Raw genomic sequence first — 27418 nt, 5'->3', positions numbered from 1 at the left:
CCCATGGATACTGTAAAATACTATATTTTCACATTTGTTAATGTGAAAATGAACAACTAACTGAAAAATAACATTCAGCCTCTATCACTTTTTTGGTACGAAGGATATTATGCTGGGGTAAGCTCAATGAGTAGGAAAATGTATTTTAGCCTTCCGGTCACCAAGAAGGAGCGCTGGTGGCCCAGCGGTTAAACGCTCAGCTGCTTGGTGGTTTAAACCCACCAGCCGATACGCGGGAGAAAGATGTGGCAGTCAGTGTCCATAAAGATTAAAAAAAAAAATTTTTTTTTTTAAACCCTTGGAAATGCTAAGGGGCTGTTGTACTCCATCCTATTGGGTCACTATGAGTCAGAATGGAGCCCAAGGCAATGGGTTTGGTTTTTTTGGGTTGGCTGCCATGAGTCCTAATCAACCAGACTGCAAACGGTTTTGCACCTTTATTCTTACCAGCTCAACCTGTCAACTTCGTTGTCCGAGGATATGGATGCCCCAGACAACTAACGTTGTTTAGCTTTTTCGCATCTTTTAAGTTAAAGTGTGGAGGAGATCCAGCTTTGTAATTCTCAGCTGAGGCCTGAGGGTCACGCTACCCCTCTCTTCTTCGTAAATCTACTACGGAGTTGAGCCCCTAAAACGGCGCACAAATGTCAGTGGGGATAATTAGTCGAAATGCGCGTATCCAACGGGGCTGACCCGGTTGGTCCCCGGCGCAGCCGACAAGACCAGACGCGGGGACCCACGCGGGGACTCTCCTTCCGTGTCTCTGCGAGGCCCTGCTCAGTCGCACGAGCGCCCCCAGCGGCGCGCAAGCTCTGTGAAGCTCAGCGTTCGCATACAGCGAGCAGTGTTTCCTAGCAACTGGGGAGGCGGCAACGTCACGGCAGCGGGAGCCCAGCGAGGCTGCCCACCGTAGGGCCGCCTTCTGCACCTTCCGGCAGCAGCGGACGGGAAGGTGCGCCGCTCACAGCCGTGTACCCGCAGGTCTGCGTCCGCCCCTACCAGTCCTATCCTGCCCCACGTCGCCGCCGGCAACTTCCCGCCGCGATCCCGCCACTGAGGCCCGGGCCGGAGGCGAGAGGCAGCCCGGCTCCGCTCTGCCCTCTCTCCCCGCGCCCACGCAGCCCGCCGCCCCGGCTTCGGCGGGACCATGCTGGAGTCTATTCGCGTGACGGGTGAGTGCAGGGTAAGGCTGGTCCTGGGGTGCCCCGGGCTCCTGAGCGCAGGTGGGCGGCGGCGACCAACATCTGCCGGGGTCCCTCGCGGCGGGTGTGGGTCGGGGTCTGGCCGCACGCAGGGCGTTGCGGGACCGCCGGGAGGTGGTGGGAGCGGTGGGATGTGGGCTCCGCGTGCGGCGCACGGACCCAACCCCGCTCCCAAACAGAGCCGCTCGGGAAACCTGTGCGGTGGAGAGAAAAAGAGAAGGGTCCGTTTTTCTTTTGTCGTTTATTGCCAGAAAGCACATGTCGTAGAATCTAATGAAGTAAATTATTATTAGAGATAACTGGTCCTACTAATGTACAACCTAAGTATTCTTAAATTATATTTCAGAGTATGTTTGGTACGTGATTAGGCATTGTAGTGTATTTTCTAGAATGTTCAGGAAAATCGTTTGGCAAAAGAACAAGTCGCTATATATCAGTGTTTATATTGTGTATATTTGTATATAAGGAGCCCTGATGGCACAGTGGTTAAGCGCTCAGCTGCCAACCAAAAGGTTGGTGGTTCAAACCCACCAGCAGCTACTCAGGAGAAAGATGCGGCAGTCTACTATAAAGATTACAGCCTTAGAAACCCTATGGGGCAGCTCTGTTCTGTCCTGTAGGGTTGCTGTGAGGGGCCATTGACTCAAGAGGAATGGGCTATGTTTGTATGTATGCTTTTAGTCCTAAATCGTTGAGAACCTTTTGAGATGTTATAAATGGCTCTCTTTATAGTATGTATTCTGCACCAAGCTTAAAAGCTTAAAACATGGGTATTTAGACCCCAAGGCTGAAAGTTTACTTGCCTGTCATTTTTTTAAAACAATTCTGAATGTTAGCCAGTAAAAAAAAAATATTTTGCATAATATTACAATAACTTCCTAGGCCATTTCCCCAGTATTTGATTCTTTATGATAACACTTCTGCAAGACAAGGGTCTGTTAGCATGATGAAGAACAACATAGTAAAGATTAATGCCTAATGCTTAAACAAGGATTAAAATAAGGACAGAAATTTTAACTTTAAGGCATTGCAATACCTATTACACCATCTTTCTGTTTCTTTTTTTTTTATTACCTTTTATTAAGCTTCAAGTGAACGTTTACAAATCCAATCAGTCTGTCACATATAAGTTTACATACATCTTACTCCGTACTCCCACCTGCTCTTCCCCTATTGAGTCAGCCCTTTCAGTCTCTCCTTTCGTGACAATTTTGCCAGCTTCCCTCTCTTTCTATCCTCCCATCCCCCCTCCAGACAAGAGCTGCCAACACACTCTGAAGTGTCCCCCTGATATAATTAGCTCACTCTTCATCAGCATCTCTCTCCCACCCGCTGACCAGTCCCTTTCATGTCTGATGAGTTGTCTTCGGGGATGGTTCCTGTCCCGTGCCGACAGAAGGTTTGGGGAGCATGGCCGCCGGGATTCCTCCAGTCTCAGTCAGACCATTACGTATGGTCTTTTTATAAGAATTTGGGGTCTGCATCCCACTGATCTCCTGTTCCCTCAGGAGTTCTCTGTTGTGCTCCCTGTCAGGGCAGTCATCGATTGTGGCCGGGCACCAACTAGTTCTTCTGGTCTCAGGATGATGTAGGTCTCTGGTTCATGTGGCCCTTTCTGTCTCTTGGGCTCCTAGTTGTCGTGTGACCTTGGTGTTCTTCATTTTCCTTTGCTCCAGGTGGGTTGAGACCAATTGATGCATCTTAGATGGCCACTTGTTAGCCTTTAAGACCCCAGATGCCACATTTCAAAGTGGGATGCAGAATGTTTTCATAATAAAATTATTTTGCCAATTGACATAGAAGTCCCCTCAAACCATGTTCCCCAGACCCCAGCCCCTGCTCCGCTGACCTTTGAAGCACTCATTTTATTCCAGAAACTTCTTTGCTTTTGGTCCAGTCCAATTGAGCTGACCTTCCATGTATTGAGTGTTGTCTTTCCCTTCACCCAAAGCAGTTCTTATCTACTGATTAATCAATAAAAAACCCTCTCCCTCCCTCCCTCCCTCCCCCCTTCGTAACCACAAAAGTATGTGTTCTTCTCAGTTTTTACTATTTCTCAAGATCTTATAATAGTGGTCTTATACAATATTTGTCCTTTTGCATCTGACTAATTTCACTCAGCATAATGCCTTCCAGGTTCCTCCATGTTATGAAATGTTTCACAGATTCGTCACTGTTCTTTATCTATGCGTAGTATTCCATTGTGTGAATATACCATAATTTATTTAACCATTCATCCGTTGATGGACACCTTGGTTGCTTCCAGCTTTTTGCTATTGTAAACAGAGCTGCAGTAAACATGGGTGTGCATATATCTGTTTGTGTGAAGGCTCTTGTATCTCTAGGGTATATTCCGAGGAGTGGGATTTCTGGGTTGTATGGTAGTTCTATTTCTAACTGTTTAAGATAACGCCAGATAGATTTCCAAAGTGGTTGTACCATTTTACATTCCCACCAGCAGTGAATAAGAGTTCCAATCTCTCCGCAGCCTCTCCAACATTTATTATTTTGTGTTTTTTTGGATTAATGCCAGCCTTGTTGGTGTGAGATGGAATCTCATCGTAGTTTTAATTTGCATTTCTCTAATGGTTAATGATCGAGAGCATTTTCTCATGTATCTGTTGGCTGCCTGAGTATCTTCTTTAGTGTTTCTTTTTTATTGTAAAACTAAATTCCTTGAAAATAAATTATGATTATGGTCTTAATTTTATACTATTTTATTTCATGTTAAGTGTTATAAAAAAATACTGAGCTGACTTTGTGCAGTCATGACATTGCTGTTGTTTAGCTCGTTGTCATTTATGTTGACAGGAAGCGTAGAAGTTAGAGGAACCAAGATCTAAGAGGCAACTTAAACTGGCATTAGTTTTTTAAAAATGTAATTTATTAATATCTAATGAAAATGCTTGCAGTTACTAAAAATTCTATACCTTCTTTATATTTTGGAGCCCTGGTGGCACAATGGCTAAGCACTTGGCTGCTAACCAAAAGGCTAGCAGTTTGAATCCACCAGCCGCTCCTTGGAAATCCTTTGGGGCAGTTCTACTCTGTCCTATAGGGTTGCTATGAATCAGAATCAACTTCACAGCAACGTTTTTTTTTGTTTGTTTGTTTTTTATGTCTTCGAACAAGGTTCTCAACCTTCGCACTGTTCACATTTTGGACCCGATAATTTTTTGTCAAGGGGGACCGAACTATACTTTGTAGGATGTTTAGCAGCATCCCTGGCCTCTACCCACTAGATGCCAGTAATATGACCCTTCCAGTTGTGACAACCAAAAATGTTTCCAGAAATTGCCCTATCACCCCTGGTAGAGAACCTCTGTCTTGGAGAAAACTATAGCTGGATCCTGTCACAGAGCAGCTTATTAGATATTCAAAAATAACATAGATTAAAGTCATTTTCCCAAAGCATAACAATTGTAAAGAACACAGCTCTATCATCTGTATTAGAAGATGGGTAGTCTGACCAAACAGCAATACAAAGTGGGTCTCCTAGTATTTCAGAATGTGAAGCTGGAAGTCGAGGACAAATACTTCATAAAATAGTAGATCTGTTCCCCTTCTTCAACTTCCTTCCCATAATTTAGTGGCAATACACTTAGCAGTCCACTTTTGTGTGTTGCATAGTAATTTGGCAGTGAATTTCTGTATTACAATAAAAATTCGAAGAGCCATTTGAGACAATTTAGGCTTCAAATTTGTAGCCCTTTAAAATAGCAGACCAGGACATTGTTCACAATATCTTCTCCATTTCTTGTACATCCTATCCATCCCATCCATTGCCGTCGAGTCGATTCCAACTCATAGCTACCCTATAGGACAAAGTAGAACTGCCCCATAGGATTTCTAAGGAGTGGCTGGTGATATTCCAACTGCTAACTTTTGGTTAGTAGCCAAGCTCTTAAACACCTGACCACCAAAACCCAAACCCAAACCACTGCTGTCGAGTTGATTCTGACTCATAGTGACCCTATAGAACTGCCCGATAGAGTTTACAAGGAGAGCCTGGCAGACTCGAACTGCCGACCTCTTGGTTAGCAGACGTAGCACTTAACCACTACACCACCACGGTTTCCATCTCACCACCAGGACTCTTTTGTGTATCATTGGGCTAGTTAAAATGGTAGTTCAAAACCCTATGTCCAGCATTTCACTGAAATATCAGAAAGCCCAACTTGGACTGCCAGAAACTTTATGAAGAGGGTTTAGGTGAAAACATGGTCTTAACTACCCCTTTTTCCCTATTACATTGATATCTAAGAAGTCCATGTTCTCCTGGTTAGCAGAAGAACTTGATTTTTTGTGATAGCAGTACTGATAGAAATGTATTCATTTTTTCATCTTTAAAATAGCTGTAAATAACAGAACAGTCTGGTTGTTTTATAGTTCAGCACTGAGGCAATTACTTAAGTGTTTCCAAGATCACTTCCTGTATCTTATCCACTTTTGACTTTTAGTCATGATTTAATCTAAATTTGTAATCTAAATATAACTTTCTGGTGGAATGCCTGATTGAAGTTGTAAAATGAAGTAAGAAGGATGTGTCTGTTACATATGCTGTTTGAAAATGGAATCAAATTGAAAAGTTTTTGTTTTGCCTTCTCATACCATTTTAAAGATTATTTATTATATTAAAGTTACTAAAAGATTGGTTCTAGAATATAAAATTAATTCTTTTATATTAATCTGGAAAACTAAATTTAATGATTCTAAACATTCTTTTGTTTCTGTTATTTCATGGAGTATTTCTTTAGGAGCTGAATATAATACTGATAATAATAAACAGCACTTTACAAATAAAAAAAAAAATAGTACTCTTATAATCCTCAGAACAATACTATGAGGTGTGTAGTATTAGTATCCCATTTTTCAGGTAAGGATACTACAGCACAAAAAAGTAACTTGGTCAGAGTCACATAGTTACTAATAAACAGAGTCAAGATTCAGACCCTAGAAGCTCCATTCCAAAGCCTATTTTCTCAACGAGGAGAGTATAGTGGTGGGTAAAATCAACACACTGTTACAGTGACTGTATGCTGATTTAAGCCACAAAACTCAGAATCAAGATCTCATTTAACAGACTGCCCATGATGGCAGCTTAGACACACCATGCCTTCCCCCTACAGCAAAGACCCGAGAAACCAAGTGAAACAGATACAAATGATAGTGAAGGAACCCTGAGCACCAAACAGAAAGATAAAAATTAGATCGAATACCAATTGGAAGGAGAAACTGAACAAAAACAGGGAACAAGGAGAGATACAGAGCTGAGGTGCCCTACCAGCCAGGCTGGCACTGCATGGCCATCTTTAGACAAAGCCAACAGCAATCCTGGGGTGAGGAGCACAGGAAGGCAACTTCATGGAATTCCCAGTAAAAGACCAAGGAACCGTGTAGACATACCCAGAGTGAAGCAAGGTGAGCAGGATATGAACTGGATCTAAGGAGGGAAAGTATAGAGGGTGAGTGCTCCATTCATCCTGAAGTCAGAACAAGGAGGGAGATAGGATCCAGACAAAACTAGTCACGAGCTGTGGTCCCCGATCATGAGGGTGGGTGGCACAAATGGAGTAATAGATCCATAGACTGTCAGCAGGAGGCCCCCCACTTGACCAGACACCAAGCAGCAGCCCATCCTTACATTTAGCCTGAGCCAGGTCCCAGGAACTCATGCCTAGTGACCAGAGGAGCATGCTCCTCCTTTTCCCACCTTCCTAGTGATTAGCAATGCGTACCTCCCCATCCCTGCTGCCCCGCCTGACTGGAGACTATGGAGCAAACTTGCTCCCCCACCACTCAGCTTCACCTTACCCGCCACCCCCTCACCTACCTGGTAATCAGCAGTGAGCACTCCTATGCTGCTGGTTGTCTGCCACAGGCCCTGCCCACCAAACCCCTCCACCTGCTGCCCCACCCACCCAGTGAGCAGTAGAGAGCACTTTGCCCATCACCCCGCCGACCCAGCAAGCAGCAGTGAGTATGCCAGCCCCACCAGTCACCCACCACACCTCCTGCCCACTACCTTGCCTGCCCTGCGAGTGCTATCACAGGCTCCCACACCACTGGACCAATAACAGGTGGTGGCCTGCACTCACTCAGTCTGCCCCCAGGCTCCCCACCCACCTGGTGAAGAGTATCGTGCACTCGTCCTGCCAGCTGCTGCCCTGCCAACTCCGTGACAGGTGGTGAGCACTCCCATGCTGTAAGACAAGTGATCAGCGGGGCATGCCTGCTCTACCTGCTCGGATATATCAAAAGAAAAAATCAGGACAAAACAAACATATAATTAATCAATAAATACATAAATAAAATAATACCTTGATGCCTCAGAGACAGACAGTAACAAATCATGAAAAAAAGAAAAAGATGGCTCAAACAAATGAGCAAAATAAAGGAAAAGAAAACCCTCCTGAGGAAGAAACGATAATATAATTATCTGAAAAGGAATTCAATCAATAAATACATAAATAAAATAATACCTTGATGCCTCGGAGACAGACAGTAACAAATCATGAAAAAAAGAAAAAGATGGCTCAAACAAATGAGCAAAATAAAGGAAAAGAAAACCCTCCTGAGGAAGAAACGATAATATAATTATCTGAAAAGGAATTCAAAAGACTTATATTTAGGATCCTTAAAAGAGATCAAGGAAAACACAGAAAAAACACTAAAAGAATTCAGGAAAACAATATAAAATCAAAATGACAGACTCATAATGACCCTCCAGGACAGAGTAGAACTGCCCCATAGGGTTTCCAAGTAGCAGCTGGTGGATTTGAACTGCTGACCTTTTTGTTAGCAGCTGTAGCTCTTAACCACTGTGCCAGGGCTCCCATGGAAGGACACAGAAGTAGCATTGAATCACTAGAAGAGCAAAATAGAGGATACATCCCTTGATACTAATTTATTTGAGGAACAATCAGAAAAAAGAACGAAGAAAAACAAAGCAGAAGAATTAGGGGGCACCATTAAGAGGAATCATTTACGTGTAATATAAATTCCAGAAGAGAAGCAGAAAAAAGTACAGAGAGAATTTTTGAAGCTATATTGGCTGAAAACTACCCAAATATGAAAGATGAGATGATGACCATCGAAGAAGCTCAGCAAACCCATACAGGATAGACCCACCCCCCCAAAAAAATTACCGAGGCATGGCATAATCCAACTTGCCAAAACCAAGGATAAAGAATTCTGAAAGCAGCTCGTGAAAAATGAAATATCACTTACAAAGGGGCACCAATAAGACCAAGTGCTGATTTCTTGTTAGAAACCACATAGGCAAGAAGACAAGGGGATGACCTATATAAAATCCTGAAGAAAAAGAATTGCCAACCCAGAATCATATATCTGGCAAAATTGTCTTTCAAAAACAATGGTGAACTAAGACATTGCCAGATAAGCAGGAGCTAAGTGAATTTATAAAAACCAGCCCAGCCTTATAAGAAATATTAAAAGGAGTACTTTAGACAGAGAACCAACAGCATCACACAAAAACCTGAGATACAGAGATACAACATCATCACCCAGATACCTAGATAAAGACGTCACAAAAGCAAAATAAAGCTAAAGAAACTGACTACAGAGAACCAGAGGAGTTAAGCTATAAACAATGAAAACTTCAAAACAAAAGGAGGGATCAATGGTATAGTTATAGACCTTCCGTATGGAGGCGATATCAAGATATAACAGACTACTTTAAATGCAGAAAGACAAAGGTAAATTTTCAGAGTAACTATAAAGAAAATTAATGAATCTACCCACCAAAATCCAGAAGAAAACCAAAAAGCCTCAGTAAACACAAAAACAACGATAGGAAAAGAAAATCCATATACAAAGAGAACTCAACAGAAAATTAAGAACAAAGAGAAATTGTTAACAACACACACACAAAAGTGTAAAAGAATGACAGCAATGAATCTGTAACTATCGCTAATTACACTGAATGTAAATGGATTAAATGCACCAGTCAAGAGATAGAGGGCAGCAGAATGGGTTAAAACATGACCCATCAATATGCTACCTACAAGAGACACAGCTTAGACACAAAGACATAAGTTAAAATCAAAGAATGGAAAAAACTATATTAAGCAGACAGTATCCAAAAGAGAGAGCAGGAGTAGCAATAATAATTTCAAATAAAATAGACTAAGTCGAAATCCATTATACGAGACAAAGAAGGGCATTATGTAGTGATTAAAGGGTCAAATCCACAAAGAAGACATAACAATAATGAATATTTATGCAGCCAATGACAGAGCTCCAAAATACATAAAACTAACAGAATTGAAAAGAAAAATAAGTAGTCCTACAATAATAGTACTAGACTTCAACATACCACTTCTGATGATTGACAGAACAGCTAGAAAGAAACTCAGTAAAGATTCAGAAGATCTAACTAACACAGTCAACCAACTTGACCTCATAGGCATATATAGAACACACCACCCAACAGCACAGTACACAATTTTCTCCAGTGCACACGGATCATTCTCCAGGGTAGACCATATGTTAGGCTGCAAAGAAGCCTCAAAAATTCAAAAACATTGACATAATACAAAGCGCCTTCTCTTACCATAATGCTGTAAACTAGAAATCAATAACAGAAGGCGCAAGGAAAAAAACTTAAATACATGGAAAGAGAATAACACTTCACTTAAAAGCTACTGGGTCAGAAGAAATTAAAACATTCTTAGAATCAAATGAGAATGAAGACACATCATACCAAAACATCTCGGACACAGCCAAAACAGTCAGAGGAAAACATATAACAATAAGTGTACATATTGAAAAAGAAGAAAGGTCCAAAATCAATAACTTAACCCGACAACTTGAACAAATAGAAAAGGAATGGCAGAAGAGGTCCAGCCACCAGAGGAAAGGAAGTAATAAAGATCAGAGCAGAAATAAATGAATAGAAAATAGGAAAACAATAGAAAGAATCGACAAAACTGGGAGTTGGTTCTTTGAGATGATTAGTCAAATTAACAAACCACTGGCCAAATTGAAAAAGGAAAAGAATGAGATGACACCAGTAACCAGGTAAATGAAATGGGCAACATTACAACAGAACCAAACGGGATGAACAGGATCATAACAGAATATTATGAAAAACTGTACTCTAAAACCTAAAAGAAATGGACAAATTTCTAGAAACACAGTGTCTACCTAAAGGAACACAAAGAAAGTTAGGACACCTATATAGACCTATAACAAAAGAAGAAATTGAAAATGTCATAAAAAACTTCCAAAAAGAAAAAAAAAAAAAAAGCCCCAGCACAGATGGCATCACTGGAAAGTTCTCCCAAACATTCAGAGCAGAGTTGACACCAATTCTACTCAAACTATTCCGGTTCATAGAAAAAGAAGGAATACTTCTTAATTTATTCTATGAAGTTAGCATAACCCTGATACCGAAGCCGGGCAGAGATACCACCAGAAAAACAACAAAAAAATTTCAGACCAGTATCCCTCATGAATATAAATGCAAAAATTCTCAACAAAATTCTAACCAACAGAATACAACAGCATGTCAAAACAAAAAATATCATGATCAGGTGGAATTCATATCAGGGATGCAAGGGTGGTTCAACATGAGAAAATCAGTCAACGTAATTCACCATGTAAGTAAAACAAAGGAAAAGAAACATGATCATCTCAATCAAAGCAGAAAAAGCAGTTGATAAAATCCAACACCCTTTCCTGATAAAAACTCTCAGAAAAATAGGAAAAGAGGGGAAATTCTTCAACATAATTAAGGGGATTCATATACATCCAACAGCCAAGATTGTTCTCAACGGGGAGAGATTGAAAGCATTCCCCTTGAGAACAGAAACAATTCAACAATGGCCATTATCACCGCTCTTATTCAATATTATACTGGAAGTTCTAGCCAGAACAATAAGGCAAAAAAGGGAAATAAAGGGCATCCAAATTGGTAAAGAAGTAAAACTATCCCTATTTGCAGAACATAGAAAATCCCAGATATCCCACAAGAAAGTAACTGGAACTAATAAAAGGGTTTAGCAAAGTGGCAGGGTACAAGATTAACATACAGAAAATCAGTTGAATTCCCCTATGCTAACACGGAGAACTCATAGCGATCCTTTAAGTTCTCCGTGTTAGCATAGAGGAATTCAACTGATTTTTGTATGTTAGTCTTGTACCCTGCCACTTTGCTAACACGGAGAACTCCGAAAAGGAAATCAAGAAAACAATATCATTTATAATAGCGCCCCCGAAGGATAAAAAATATCTAGGAATAAATCTAACTAGAGACACAAAAGACTTATACAAGGAAAGCTACAAAACACTAAGGCAAGAAAAATAAAGAGACCTACATAAATGGAAAAACATACCATGCTCAAGGATTAGAAGACTTAACATTGTGAAAATGTCAGTACTACCCAAAGTGATCTGTGGATATAATGCATCCCAATCCAAATCCCAACAACATTCTTTAATGATATGGAAAAACTAATCTCCAACTTTATATGGAAACGAAAGAGGCCCCAAATAGCTAAAGCATTATTGAAGAAGAACAAAATAGGAGGCCTCACACTTCTGATCTCAGAACTTACTATACAGTAATCAAAACAGCCTGGTCCCAGTACAATGACAGACATATAGACGAATGGAACAGAATTGAGAACCCCAAAATAAATCCATCCAGCTATCGACAGCTGATCTTCGACAAAGGGTGGAAGGCAATTCAGTGTTTGTAATCAAGCAACCTATCTTTCTGTGGTGTAAAATCATCCCAATTCTCAGGTTTCATAAGTATTTGTGAACCATATGAAATTGCCATTTTGTAGGTCAAAATTGCTTAATTAGTATTTTCCACCAGGCCTTATTTCTGATGGTCTAATCTTTTCTTCAGCCAGGGACTTCATCCTTACTATGAGACCTCAGTTATTCACAGGTCAAGTACTGAGAGTTCAGTGAGCTCCCTCCACCTGCTCCGTTCTGTGAGATGAGAAACGTGAGGCAGTGATGGGTTTAGTGATTAGGCTAATATTACAAGGAGGTCATTGAGAGAGCTAGGAATGGAAGCCAGGAGTCCTGGTATTCATTTCTTCTGTTCTAGATACATATTAAGCTTTTATTGTGTTGGTAATTTCAGTATATTCACCTACTTGTGAATATACTGAGTATCTATTTTAATGTGGTAATGTTACCACCCTTTTTTTCCCTCTTTACTGTGGGTAATCAGGTTAGGGTGAATGATCTCTTTGACCAACTAAAATTATTGCTTGTTCACTCCAACGTTGTAGTGAAACAGATTGCTGATGGCTGAAATTACATTACATAGTGATTACCTTTGATATGAAAAAGTATAATTTTTTATTACCTTCGTACTGTTCAGGAGGGGGAATGAGTTATACTTCTCCCATAGAAGTCTGCTTATGCTTAAGAGGTTTTAATTTCTGAGAAAAAAGGAGTCAGGGGAATAGGACGTTCTTTAATAGATTGTGTAAAAAAGCAAAACAAAACAATTGCTGCTGAGTCTTCCAACTCATGGCAGTGCCCTGTGTGTCAGAGTAGAACTGTGTTCCATAGGGCTTTCATGGCAGAAGAAGATCACCAGGCCTTTCTTCCAAGGCACCTCTGGGTAGACTCAAACCTCTGAACTTTCAGTTAGGAGCCTGGCACGTTAACCATTTGCACCACCCAGGAATGCCAGTAAATTGGTTAGACAAGTGGAAATCTTTTTATTAGCCTTTTACTGTTAACTTTTGCATATTCAAATTTAAATTTTTTTCATGAAGCAAACAATAGCATTTAAAATTACAAACACAGAACTGGAGAAACCCCAAGAGCCTGGCCCCAGGACACCCTTTTAACTCAGAACTGAAGTCACTCCTGAAGTTCACCTCTCAGCCAAAGATTAGGCAGGCCTATAAAAAAAAATGAGACTAAATGGGCACATGAGCCCAGGGACACGGACGAGAAGGCAGGAGGGGATGGGATAGCTGGTAATGGGGAACCTAAGGTCGAGAGGGGGAGAGTGTTGACATGTCGTTGGGTTGGCAAACATATCACAAAACGTGTATTGTTTAATGAGAAACCAATTTGCTCTGTAAATCTTCATCTAAAGTACAATTTAAAAAATATTTTAAAAATTTAAAAATAAAATTACAAAAACAGTATTTTAGTACAGTTAAGATTAAAAAAATTTTTTTTTTTTAGTACAGTAAGATTAATGAGGTTCTGGGAAATTAATTTACATCCATCTTGTGTGAGTTGTATGAAGGACCGACCACATGCCCCACTTCTGTGAACTTCACAGGCTATCCAGCATTTGGCAGGATTGGCATTTATCAAATAAGTACACCATTGGCATACCCATGCGGCAGATGGAGTTTAAAATGAACTGAAGTGAAGTCTCCCAGGTAGATAATTAGCAAGTGAACTGAAATGCTGCAACTCTGGGGAGGGGAGGAGGGTTAATGGGTTCTGTCATCCACATACCAGCACAACTCTCCCACCTCTACTCTTCCTTGAATGTTTTGGCAGATGGTTTAGGACTTTTTTTTTTTTTTTTAGTATCCTGAAGTGTATAGGTTGGTTGAGACAGAAAAAAATTATGAATTTGGAGGTCATTGATGCTTTATGACAAAACAAAAGAATTCTGTGAGCTCAGCTCTTTAATCATAGAGCTACTGACTCTTAGGAACCAAAGAAAGCACTTCTATATTGAATATTTTTTAAAATCAGCACAGCATGCATATAATGAACCATCAATTTAGGAATTCTTCAGAGTAGTTTTATTAATTGGTTTTAATTTGATGTAGCTTTTTCCCTTTTTATTATGAAGATGAAATGAGAAAAGAGCCTGGTTACCTCCCTTTACCTTCCTGCCTGCACCTAGTCTTTACCCGACTTCTCTAGGTTATGATACCCTTATCCTTATCTCAGTTTAGTGTCTGTTTCAGTCTTCCTTTCATTACCACCTCTTGTCTCCTAAAAATGTGGCGTCTTATTCGGGAAACTGACACTGTTCTTGGGCATTTAGGCTACAACCTATGCCCTGGTGTTCCTGGCTTATGTTTGCCCAGCTTGCCCAGTTTTCTATCAGCTGGAGACACTTCAGTCTGGAACCCCTGAGGGACTGGCAACCTACCGGCCTGTGATAAAAGTTTTGTTTATTTGTCCTGTTTATCTTTGGCTGGTCAAGTCTTTAACATTTACTGAATGGCTTCTTTGTATAATCCGCCTTCCACACGACCCTGCGCAGTCTAGCTCCTACCTCAGAACTCGTCCATACAGTTTACTTAGCATTTTTTTATTTAGCCCCTGCAAGTTCATACTTTTATGTTACCTTTATGATCTACGTAGACACCAGAATTCAAATTTCACACACTGGCCTAGAAAATGTAAATAAAAAGACTTTAAAGTACCTAACATATTTGGTTTGATTATCATCACTTTTGAGCTGGTACTATTTCTTCACCCTAAACCGTGAATGACTTCTGAGCTTTAAAACTAACATTTAGGCATCATTCCAGGTTTCTCTCCATTAGATGCCAGTACCACCGTCTCCTCCCCCCGCCCAGTTGTGGTAACCAAAAGTGTCTTCATACCTTGCTAAATGTCTCCTAGCGGGCAGAACCACCCCTGGTTGAGGACCACTGGTGTAGGGTCTTCCATATTATATTTCTACTTCTACGTGATCTCCTCACAGAAATTTAGAATGGTCCCAGAACTACAAGTACCTGTTTATCCAGAGTGGTTTGAGAATGGCACATTTAGGGTCTTTCCTTTACTCATTCAGTGAGCATTTATTGAATGCCTGCCAGATACCATGCTAACTGTTGGGAAGATAAAAACAAAAAACTGTTGGGAAGATAGAGCTGAATAAAACATGGTCCCAGTGCTATTTTAGAATTTTAATTATTCGAATTGCCATGTGTTATTGGGATGCCGTGTCCTGAACAGGAAGTGAACAGTGCTGTGCATGTAGCAGACTTAATACTGAATGTTTGTTGCTGTCCGAATGAATGTCCATACATAATGGAGTGAGCATGGACTCTAATCAGACACACCTGCATTCACAGTTTGCTGCCTGCTACTTTCTGGTCATATAACTTTGAGCCAATTATTTAATATCTCTGAAGCTTAAGGGGTATAACAAGTATAGTTCTTGGTGAAATCCCAAACTAACATAAATGCATCAAAAAAATGGCTGACAGCTACCACCACTGACTGCTCTGACAGGGATCACAATAGAGGGTTCAAGACAGAGCGGGAGAAAAATGTAGAACAAAATTCAAACTCACACAAAAAAAAAACCAGATTTACTGGTCTGGTGGAGAGTGGAGAAACCCTGAAGTATGGCCCCCGGACACCCTTTTAACTCAGCACTGAAGTCACTTACGAGTTCACCCTTCAGATAAAGATTAGACAGGCCCATAAAACAAACAGTAATACACATAGTTCAACTGTGTATACGAGACTAAATGGGCATGCCTGCCCAGGGGCAAGGATAAGACAGCAGGAAGGGACAGGAAAGCTGGACGAACAGAAATGCGGAACCCAAGGTTGAGAAAGGGAGAGCGTTGACACGTTGCGGGGTTGGCAACCAGTGTCACCAAATAATATGTGCATTCATTGTTTAATGAGAAACTAATTTGCTCTGTAAACCTTCACCTCAAGCCAATAAGAAAAATAGTGGCAGCTTTTATTATTACTATTTATTTCTGCTTATAGAAAGGATCCTTGAATACTTAATTTTGAGTGAGTGAATAACAGATGTATGTTGACAAACAATTTTCAAAAATGCAAAATGACATAAAATGTCTGTTTTATGAGGCTAGCTACCCAAGTCATCCAGCATTGAAACTGCCCCTATGCTGGAGCCAAAGGTTGAGGGCTAAAGGTATAAGGATCTGTTAGCTTTCGAAAACAGAACTAGTTGAGAGAACCATAATATGTCACACATACAGGAAGGGTTTAGAGAAGGTTTCTAGGCAGACCGGGTCACAGATGGGAGTCTGGTTCAGATGAGCAGACAAACACACTTAGTTTGGAATTGAATCTGGTTATTCTTAAAGCTGTACTTGAAATCTTTCTTCACATTGCTCTCTTCTTGTTTTGAACGTTAGATTATTGCCTGCATCTTTGTTTTTCATGCTTAATACTGGACTACCTTCTATTATTATTTAAATATTCATAGAATGCTTTGCCTTCAGAATTAAATTAGAAGCTGGTTAGAAGCAATGTATTTATGCGGTTGCTTCTCAGAGCCATGTGCCCAATTAGTAGTAGCCCATAGATTTGGTTAAGAGCTCTGCTGCTAATCAAAAAACGTCAGCGGTTCAAATCTACTAGCCTGTCCTTGGAAACTCTATGGGGCAGTTCTCCATCCTGTAGGGTCACTATGAGTTAGAATTGACTCGACAGCAGTGGATTTGATTTTGATATATTTGTTGATTGCAAATAAACACAATTTTTATTGTTTTTGTTATTGTGCTTTAGGTGAAAGTTTACAGAGCAAATTAGTTTCTCATTAAGCAATATACATATTGTTTTGTGACATTGGTTGCCAACCCCGTGATGTGTCAACACTGTCCCTTTCTCAACCTTGGTTTCCCCATTTCCATTCGTCCAGCTTTCCTGTCCCCTCCTGCCTTCTTGTCTTTGCCTCTAGGCTGGTGTGCTCATTTAGTCTTGTACACATGGTTGAACTATGTGTGTTATTGTTTGAATAAACACAATTTTAAAAAGTGCATGAGCAACAGTGTTATCAATTGAATCTTACCTGAATAAAGCACTCGTGAGATTGAAAGGCAAAGCAGCCCTCCTTAACTTGCCATATGGTGTACTAGAATCTGTGTAATAGTAATTTAAAAAGGTTTTCAAACTTGCCAAGAAAAAAAAAATTTGTTTTTCTTTCATCTTAATCTGTAGCCTAGAATTAAATCACAAAAATTAACCAGTTATTAACATTGAGAGCATACTAAAACATGTTTAAACACACGTATATCATCCATTTGTTATTAAAAATGATTTTTGAGATAGATAAAGCATTGTCCTCCTTTTTACCAGTGGCTGTGTATGGAAACCCTGGTGGCATAGTGGTTAAGTGCTACAACTGCTAACCAAGAGGTGGGCAGTTTGAATCTACCAGGTGCTCCTTGGAAACTCTATGCCGCAGTTCTGCTCTGTCCTATAGGGTCGACTCTGGGGCAACGGGTTTGTTTTTTGTTTTTTTTTTAATTTATATACAGTGCCAAATTTCAAGATTGTTTTGGCTTAAAAAATGCTTTGGAGTTTTACTTTGGTATTAAGTTTTTTTTATTAACATTACCATATATCCTTTCTCTGAAATCCACCTTCTTTGGTAGAATATGCGAATAATTTGTATATATGAATGCGTTTGTGTGTTATCGTACATCTCTGTTAGACTGTGATCATCTAGAAGGTTTGAAGCAGAGATTTTTGAAGCTAATTTAGCATGTATACACTCACGTCTAAGAGAAGCAACAGTGTCTGGTATGATAGCATTACTAGTATGGTTAGTAGTATGTACTTTTAGTATTTAAAATGTCTTTTCTAAAGCTTGTTGAGAAACTATAAAGTTTACAGAACCTTCAGAATGCTTTTCAGATGGTAAGCAATTTGCTTCATCTGGTATCTCTGTTATTTCTTTTGTTTTGATTTTGTTTATTAACACAGAAAAGCTTCACTGGCCCGAGCAAGAACTTGCTAAGACGTCTGTTCTAAATGCCGAAGATTCACTGGTCATTCACAGCAAAAGAAGCATCGCGCATTTATCCCCTGGAGTGCTAAAGGACATTTTCACAACTGGAACCAGTAGCTACAATGTTCTACTGCAGAGTAAAGAAGAGAAAAAGCATCACTCACAAAAACAGTCTTCCTATACCTACTACAAACGATACAGAAAACCCACCAAATCTCCTAGCTCCTCTCGTAGTAAAGATCTTCGCAAGATGAAAGTCCCAGTGCCTGAAATGAGCGGTGGTAGCTGGTACTGCCTGGAGAGGCAGTCTGCTAGTTTTGTCAGGAGCTCAGTGTCAAGTCCTGTGAAGTTTACCTATGATATCTCTGTTGCAGGGCACAGCATAGTGCTGCCACCTAAGCCCAGAAACAAGGTCAAGCGGCGTCATTTCTCTGCTCTACCAAAGCCAAAGCAGCAGCCTCAGCTGTCTAGAAGTTTTGAAAAAGATGATATTTCTGGAAAGAAATTTTGTATATTGACTGCTATAAAGCCCACCAACTTGGAGAAAGAAAAGTTGAGATTCTTCAAGTCTGACTACACCTACAATCCTCAGTTTGAATATGCCAATCCTGCTCTGCCAAGTGTGTTAGCCAAGCATGGCCAAGCTTCTGACCGATTCCTTAAGCAGGTAAAATGCCACTCCAGCAGTGATATTTCATTTATGTGTAGCTAAGACATTTGCAACCTTACAAGTGTAAAAGAAAAAAGTAAATAAAAGACACGTTTTTAAAGAATACAATTATTTAGATGTTGTAGTCAGCTTTCAGCCAGGACATGTAGTTATGTGACAGGAAATCTCCAGGTGAGTACCATCATCTATATGTAAACTACTTTGCCCTAATCAAAATCTATAAAGACTGTGCCAGGAAGCAACTATAGTAGGGAAAAACTCTGGGTTCTGATTCTAAGCTTCCATTTGGGAGTTACAGACGTGGGGCCTAGTAAACCAGCCCACAGCCAAGTGTTGTGAAGCCCACTTACGTTTTAGTTTTCTAATTGATTCTGAATGCCTTAGATGGGCTATGCACTCACTGGTTCTCCCTTTTGTATTACATTTCCTGCTTGTTGAGGCCCTTAGAGACAGTTTTCGGAACTTGGCTTGATTCTTGACCATGAACTTATTAATGCTTTACTAAAATTATTAATCATCAAGTAAATATTTAAGCACTGATTTAGAGAAGAAAATAATAGGATTGTAAAAATTGTCCTCGAGTTTAGCAAATCATGATACGAATAATATTTTTTCCGTATTGCTCAATTTAGACACTGAGCACATAGTTTTGTGCTATAATAAACTCCACTTAAGCATTTGAGGAGAAATCGTCCCTTATTTACTTTTAGGACAGAGTTTTGAAATCATAAAAGCAGACTACATTTGGTTAAATTAACTTCGTACAGATTTTTATAATGGATTGGTTCAACTTGGCTTTGTCAATGATGAAAATCTGTTTGTAGGGTAGGTAAAACTGCCTGGTTCCATTTGCCTGTGGTGCGTGCCCTATTTCAGCATTTTTGCTGACAGTACAGTACAGTTCTTTGGACTTGTGGCAAGCAGATTTTTTGCTCTTTATTATAAATAACATGGAATTTAACCAGTCTTTTGAAGCTATTATGTAAAAGCTTATTTTAAGATTTAAATATTTTTAATCTTCCTGCTTTATTCTTTGTTAAAAGACTGTTTCTATATTTTTAAATGGATACTTGCTTTTTATTTAATTGGGCTGAGATTGTGCTAAAGATTGTGCCTTGAATGGACAAGTCAGTAATATACAGTAAGATTTTTTTGGATGGAGGTATTAACATAGTGATTAAACATTTAGGCTCTACTGGTTCACATGTGTATAAAGTGGCGTGAAGAGAAGGTTATTTTGATGATTGAATGAGATAATGGTTAGCTCATATATAGCATTGGGCATAGTGCTTGGCCTATTATAACCACTAATAAAAAGATTAGCTTTTATTTTTATGTTGGCAGTCATACTTAACGTGTGATTTTGGAATGTGTGCGCAGATTGCATTTGATTGAACAGCGCTTTCACAAATTTAAAATGTATGATAACTGTAAGAATGGGATTTGCTTTTTTCCTCCTGAAAAAGATAGCCGAAATTTATTTACCCATATTCTTTAATTTGGAGTCCTACCCCAGCCTGGCCACTTGGGGAGAAAGTTCTCACTGTTAGATCGAAACGAATGCACTCTCATCTCTCTGCAAGGCAGTGAGGGAGCATCATCAGCTCCATAGACTGAGAACTGACACTGCTTGGCCTGTGGTGCTACAATCTTTATTTTAACCCAATTCCAGCTTTAAGAGAGAAAACCCATAGTTGGGTTGTTGGAGACTTCTAAATAGCACCAGCAACTCCAGCTCTGGCTAGTACCTCACATGCACCATTTCGGAGAATGTTCTCAACAAATGCCAGATCTACTGCTGAAACTACTTAAATAAAAGAAACTCATCAGAACAAGGTCTTCTGAAAACTATACTTAAATTCCTACTCAGCATCTGCATGAATTATGACCTGATGTCCTATCCTTCCCCTCCCTGGCTGTGAAGCTAAAGCAGCAGCTTCAAGGCTGCTCTCCAGGACCCTGAAAAATGTGCTACCCAAGGGGCCAGGGTGGCCAAGTAGCCACATGGCCTCTGGTCTCCACTAGGAAGACTTTGCCAACCCACAGCTGACAGTCTCCTGAGTTTCATGATCTCATCCTTCTAAGCAAGTGATCTGTGTGATTGGAGAATGGCTGTGGTCTTCAGCGCACAGATTGGCAGAATGATGCTGAACTTCCAGGCACACGTAAGTCTACCACACTGGACTTGAGGCACTGCTCAGACTCTGGCCACCCCCAGTAGGTCTCCGCATCGATGCCAAGGAGTTCTAGGACTTTGCTGATTTACAATTGATTTGTAGGGTCTTGCTCTATAGGAGAAAGACGGACTCAACCCATGAAGTTTCCCCTGCACACTGTGGTGCAGAATGAGTGTTTATATTTTTACTTTTGCCCCCGCCCTCCATATTCACGTAGTTGTTGTACAGTGTCAGCGCTTCAGTGTCCTCATCCATGAATTAAGGGCAATAGACTAAATGAGCCTTGAGAGCCCCTTCTAGGACCGCTCACATCTCTCTTAAGTATCTAGTCCAAAAACAGTGTACTAATTGAATCAAGTTCCCGTTGCATGTCACATTATATATCTGGTTGTGTCGTTTATTTTGTAAAAATGCTTAGCTCTTCTTTCACACACATACTAGTCACAGAAAAGTTCAGAGTTTCTACCGGCCGTGTTAACTAAATTTTTTTTTTACTTCAGATGATAATGCTTTGTTAATGCAACATAATTGGCACATAGTTCGGCTTGCTCAAATTCATTTTCCAAATAAGTGAAATCTGTTTCTTTAAGCAGCAAAACCTAATGAAAAAAATTAACCATTTCAATGTAGTTCTTTCTACAGCATGTATTCCACTTGACAGCTCAGGAGAATGCTTTTCAGACTTTTCCAAGAAGGAGCCCTAATAGCAGAGATATGAGAAGAGTCACCAAGAGAGTCCGGTGGGAACAAATCTATGTTTTACCTTAAGTTCATATAATTTTTGCATTAATCGTTATAATGTAGGTTTATTTTAACGTGGAAGAATGAAACCTGCTTTTCTTCAAGTAAAATGGATGCTTTCACAGTAAACGAGGAGCATCTTTCCATGATTCTTTGGTGGCCTCTCTAATCTCCACCACTGTGAGAAACAGACATAATACTAAGGCATTGTTAACAAAGAACAGCTGTTTGAATGAACTCTGGGGAGATTACACGTTCACATTATTCGTTTGTAAGGTCAGCCCTGTCCCCAGAAACGCTGCAGCATCTTGAAGGAAAGCCATAGACAAGGCGCATTGTGGAAGCTCTGCACACCTCAGAGCAAGCTGGGGTTCAGACCGCCTGGAGTCTGAGGGTACAAACTCTTAACTAGACTAAAGACAAGTATATGGGATTCCTAATAATAAAATGTTAAGAATGACATCCTCTGGATTTTTTGTAAGGAGATAATGTCCATGAGGGTAACAGTGTAGCTGTGGGTGGGGGTTGGAAGGGAAAGCTGTAAGAGACAGTTCATATTTTTTTTTTAAATAATTTTTATTGTGCTTTAAGTGAAAGTTTACAAATCAAGTCAGTCTGTCACATATAAACTTATATACACCTTACTACATACTCCCATTTACTCTCCCCCTAATGAGTCAGCCCGCTCCCTCCTTCCAGTCTCTCTTTTCGTGACCGTTCTGCCAGTTTCTAACCCTCTCTACCCTCCCATCTCCCCTCCAGACAGGAGATGCCAGCACAGTCTCAAGTGTCCACCGTATAGAAGTAGCTCACTCTTCATCAGCATCTCTCCTACCCATTGTCCAGTCCCTTCCATGTCTGATGAGTTGTCTTTGGGAATGGTTCCTGTCCTGGGCCAACAGAGGGTATGGGGACCATGACCGCCGGGATTCTTCTAGTCTCAGTCAGACCATTAAGTCTGGTCTTTTTATGAGACTTTGGGGTCTGCATCCCACTGATCTCCTGCTCCCTCAGGGGTTCTCTGTTGTGCTCCCTGTCAGGGCAGTCATCGGTTGTGGCCGGGTGCCATCTAGTTCTTCTGGTCTCAGGATGATGTAAGTCTTTAGTTCATGTGGCCCTTTCTGTCTCTTGGGCTCATAGTTATCGTGTGACCTTGGTGTTCTTCATTCTCCTTTGATCCAGGTGGGTTGAGACTCATTGATGCATCTTAGATGGCCACCTGTTAGCATTAAGACCCCAGATGCCACACTTCAAAGTGGAATGCAGAATGTTTTCTTAATAGAATTTATTTTGCCAATTGACTTAGAAGTCCCCTTAAGCCATAGTCCCCAGACGCCCGCCCTTGCTCCACTGACCTTCGAAGCATTCAGTTTATCCTGGAAGCTTCTTTGCTTTTGGTCCAGTCCAGTTGAGCTGACCTTCCCTGTATTCAGTATTGTCTTTCCCTTTACCTAAAGTAGTTCTTATCTACTATCTAATCACTAAATAACCCTCTCCCACCCTCCCTCCCTCCCCCCTCTCGTAACCACAAAAGAATGTGTTCTTCTCAGTTTACACTATTTCTCAAGATCTTATAATAGTGGTTTTATACAATATTTGTCCTTTTGCATCTGACCAATTTCACTCAGCATAATGCCTTCCAGGTTCCTCCATGTTATGAAATGTTTCACAGATTCGTCACTGTTCTTTATTGATGCGTAGTATTCCATTGTATGAATATACCATAATTTATTTACCCATTCATCCGTAGATGGACACCTTGGTTGCTTCCAGCTTTTTGCTGTTGTAAACAGTGCTGCAATAAACATGGGTGTGCATATATCTGTTCGTGTAAAGGCTCTTATTTCTCTAGGGTATATTCCGAGGAGTGGGATTTCTGGGTTGTATGGTAGTTCTATTTCTAACTTTTTAAGAAAACGCCAGATGGATTTCCAAAGTGGTTGTACCATTTTACAATCCCACCAGCAGTGTGTAAGAGTTCCAATCTCTCCGCAGCCTCTCCAACATTTATTATTTTGTGTTTTTTGTTGGGGTGAGATGGAATCTCATCGTAGTTTTAATTTGCATTTCTCTAATGGCTAATGATCGAGAGCATTTTGTCATGTATCTGTTGGCTGCCTGAATATCTTCTTCAGTGAAGTGTGTGTTCATATCCTTTGCCCAATTTTTGATTGGGTTGTTTGTCTTTTTGTGGTTGAGTTTTAACAGAATCATATAGATTTTAGAGATCAGGCACTGGTCGGAGATGTCATACCTGAAATTTTTTTCCCAGTCCGTAGGTGGTCGTTTTACTCTTTTGGTGAAGTCTTTAGATGAGCATAGGTGTTTGATTTTTAATAGCTCCCAGTTATCTGTTTTCTCTTCGTCATTTTTAGTAATGTTTTGTATTCTGTTTATGCCTTGTATTAGGGCTCCTAATGTTGTTCCTATTTTTTCTTCCGTGATCTTTATCGTTTTAGTCTTATGTTTAGGTCTTTGATCCACTTGGAGTTAGTTTTTGTGCATGGTGTGAGGTATGGGTCCTGTTTCATTTTTTGGCAAATGGATATCCAGTTATGCCAGCACCATTTGTTAAAAAGACTATCTTTTCCCCAATTAACTGACACTGGGCCTTTGTCAAATATCAGCTGCTCATATGTGGATGGATTTATATCTGGGTTCTCAATTCTGTTCCATTGGTCTATGTGCCTGTTGTTGTACCAGTACCAAGCTGTTTTGACTACTGTGGCTGTATAATAGGTTCTAAAATCAGGTAGAGTGAGGCCTCCCACTTTCTTCTTCTTTTTCAGTAATGCTTTACTTATCCGGGGCTTCTTTCCTTTCCATATGAAGTTGGTGATTTGTTTCTCCATCACATTAAAAAATGTCATTGGAATTTGGATTGGAAGTGCATTGTATGTATAGATGGCTTTTGGTAGAATAGACATTTTTACTATGTTAAGTCTTCCTATCCATGAGCGAGGTTATGTTTTTCCACTTATGTAGGTCCGTTTTAGTTTCTTGCAGTAATACTTCGTAGTTTTCTTTGTATAGGTCTTTTACGTCTTTGGTAAGATTTATTCCTAAGTATTCTATCTTCTTGGGGGCTACTGTGAATGGTATTGATTTGGTGATTTCCTCTTCTATGTTCTTTTTGTTGATGTAGAGGAATCCAAGTGATTTTTGTATGTTCATCTTGTAACCTGAGACTCTGCCGAACTCTTCTATTAGTTTCAGTAGTTTTCTGGAGCATTCCTTAGGGTTTTCTGTGTATAAGATCATGTCATCTGCAAATAGAGATAATTTTACTTCTTCCTTTCCAATCCGGATGCCCTTTATTTCTTTGTCTAGCCTAATTGCGCCGGCTAGGACCTCTAGCACAATGTTGAATAAGAGCAGTGATAAAGGGCATCCTTGTCTGGTTCCCGTTCTCAGGGGAAATGTTTCCAGGCTCTCTCTATTTAGAATGATGTTGGCTGTTGGCTTTGTATAGATGCCCTTTATTATGTTGAGGAATTTTCCTTCAATTCCTATTTTGCTGAGAGTTTTTATCATGAATGGGTGTTGGACTTTGTCAAATGCCTTTTCTGCATCAATTGATAAGATCATGTGGTTTTTGTCTTTTGTTTTATTTACATGGTGGATTACATTAATGGTTTTTCTAATATTAAACCAACCTTGCATAAAAAAAAAAAAAATACCGGGTATAAATCCCACTTGGTCATGGTGGATTATTTTTTTGATATGTTGTTGAATTCTATTGGCTAGAATTTTGTTGAGGAGTTTTGCATCTATGTTCATGAGGGATATAGGTCTGTAATTTTCTTTTTTGTGTGATGTCTTTACCTGGTTTTGGTATCAGGGATATGGTGGTGTCATAGAATGAGTTAGGTAGTATTCCATCATTTTCTATGCTTTGAAATACCTTTAGTAGTAGTGGTGTTAACTCTTCTCTGAAAGTTTAGTAGAACTCTGCAGTGAAGCCGTCTGGGCCTGGGCTTTTTTTGTTGGGAGTTTTTTGATTACCTTTTCAATCTCTTTTTTTGTTACAGGTCTACTTAGTTGTTCTACTTCTGATTGTGTTAGTTTAGGCAGGTAGTGTTTTTCTAGGAATTCGTCCATTTCTTCTAGGTTTTCAAATTTGTTAGAGTATAATTTTTCCTAATAATGTCATATAATTCTTTTAATTTCAGTTGGGTCTGTTGTGATATGGCCCATCTCGTTTCTTATTCGGGTTGTTTGTTTCCTTTCCTGTATTTCTTTAGTCAGTCTGGCCAATGGTTTATCAATTTTGTTAATTTTTTCAATGAACCAGTTTTTGGCTTTGTTAATTCTTTCAATTGTTTTTCTGTTCTCTAATTCATTTAGTTCAGCTCTAATTTTTATTATTTGTTTTCTTCTGGTGCCTAGTGGATTCTTTTGTTGCTCGCTTTCTATTTGTTCAAGTTTTAGGGACAGTTCTCTGATTTGGGCTCTTTCTTCTTTATGTATGTGTGCATTTATCGATATAAATTGACCTCTGAGCACTGTTTTTGCTGTGTCCCAGAGGTTTTGATAGGAAGTGTTTTCATTCTCGTTGCATTCTATGAATTTCTTTATTCCCTCCTTAATGTATTCTATAACCCAGTCTTTTTTGAGCAAGGTATTGTTCAGTTGCCAAGTATTTGATTTCTTTTCCCTAATTTTTCTGTTATTGATTTCTACTTTTATGGCCTTGTGGTCTGAGAAGATGTTTTGTAATATTTCAGTGTTTTGGTTTCTGCAAAGGTTTGTTTTATGACCTAGTATGTGATCTATTCTAGAGAACGTTCCATGTGCACTAGAAAAAAAAGTATACTTTGCAGGACAGTTCATTTTTAAAAAGGTGTGTGATGTCTGTTACAAAAGCCATTTCTATCAGGACCACATATTAAATATCAACCACCTATTTTTTTTTTTTTTAAACAGTTAAGGGGGTTGATATTTGATATATTCTATATTTAAGTGAAAAACTGTTCTTATGTCAATACAGTGTCCTAAAATTTTGTTTATTACTTTAAGCTAAATGGTGAAAGTTAATGGTTCCATGTATCAAGTGTAACTTGGTAAAGTTATTATAAAATCTGAGGGGTATTTAGAGTACAGAGCAATAAAGGGTTCTGATTCTGATCGGCTTCTTTTTTTTTTTTTTTTTCCTGCACCAAAACAACAACACACAACATTCTTTGGCAGGGCAATGCATTTTCATTTATAGCATTCAGATACTCAAAGTAAGCACCTAAATAGACTTAACTTTGTTGTGTTAGGAAGTAAGTTCTAATTTTTGTTTTCCTAGTTAGCAGACTTTCTGTAGTTAGGGTATAGGCCTACAGGATCTGGGCAGGGACCATAAATGATTGCAGGGAGCTGGCTGGGCACAATAGCAAATTAGAAACCAGAGAGCAGTTATTTATCTTGAGCCACAATTTGGGTGCAGCATTACCACATCTTCAGGGTTTTCAAGAGAAAGTGGAAACCTGAATTTTATGTGAAGTCTTTCAATTTATAAATGTTAACAACTAATGCAACTAAACAAAAGCTGTCTAGACCAATGAAGACTTGTCGTTGGGCCAGATTCATCCTTTGGCTTTCCAGTTTGCTGCCACCAAGATTTACCCACCAGTTCTATTAAGCGTAATAAGTTCAGTTTTATCAGGACCAGTGATTAGCAAAACGTTGCCATGGAGTTGATTTTTGACTCTTAGTGACCCTATGTGACAGAGTAGAACTGCCCAATAAGGCTTTCTTGACTATAATCTTTAAGGAAGCTGATTGCCAGGTCTTTCCATGGAACCACTGGCTGGGTTTGAATTGCCAATCTTTCAGTTACCCTTTGAGCAGTTAACTAACTGTTGAACTAATGTGGCCCAGTCTCATGGTTTTAGACTTTATAGTGTAAATAGGATTGGTAATCCATTGTTATGTTAAA

The 27418-nt window shown here is 39.8% G+C and overlaps 1 protein-coding gene across 2 annotated transcripts in view; it reads left to right on the top strand.

Annotated features, from left to right (window-relative positions):
* The first annotated feature begins 953 nt into the window (after nucleotides 1-953).
* MATCAP2 (microtubule associated tyrosine carboxypeptidase 2) overlaps nucleotides 954-27418 on the top strand; it is a 52085-nt gene continuing 25620 nt past the window's right edge. For both annotated transcript variants that reach the window (XM_023544294.2, XM_064290140.1), the window contains exons 1-2: nucleotides 954-1172; nucleotides 17880-18571. In XM_023544294.2, the coding sequence (XP_023400062.2) occupies nucleotides 1148-1172; nucleotides 17880-18571 (717 nt within the window). In that variant the 5' untranslated portion in view covers nucleotides 954-1147. The remainder of the gene's footprint in view (nucleotides 1173-17879; nucleotides 18572-27418) is intronic.

The sequence above is a fragment of the Loxodonta africana genome, chromosome 8, assembly GCF_030014295.1.
Source record: "Loxodonta africana isolate mLoxAfr1 chromosome 8, mLoxAfr1.hap2, whole genome shotgun sequence".
Taxonomy (NCBI): Eukaryota; Metazoa; Chordata; class Mammalia; order Proboscidea; family Elephantidae; genus Loxodonta; species Loxodonta africana.
This window is presented reverse-complemented; position numbering and strand designations above follow the sequence as displayed.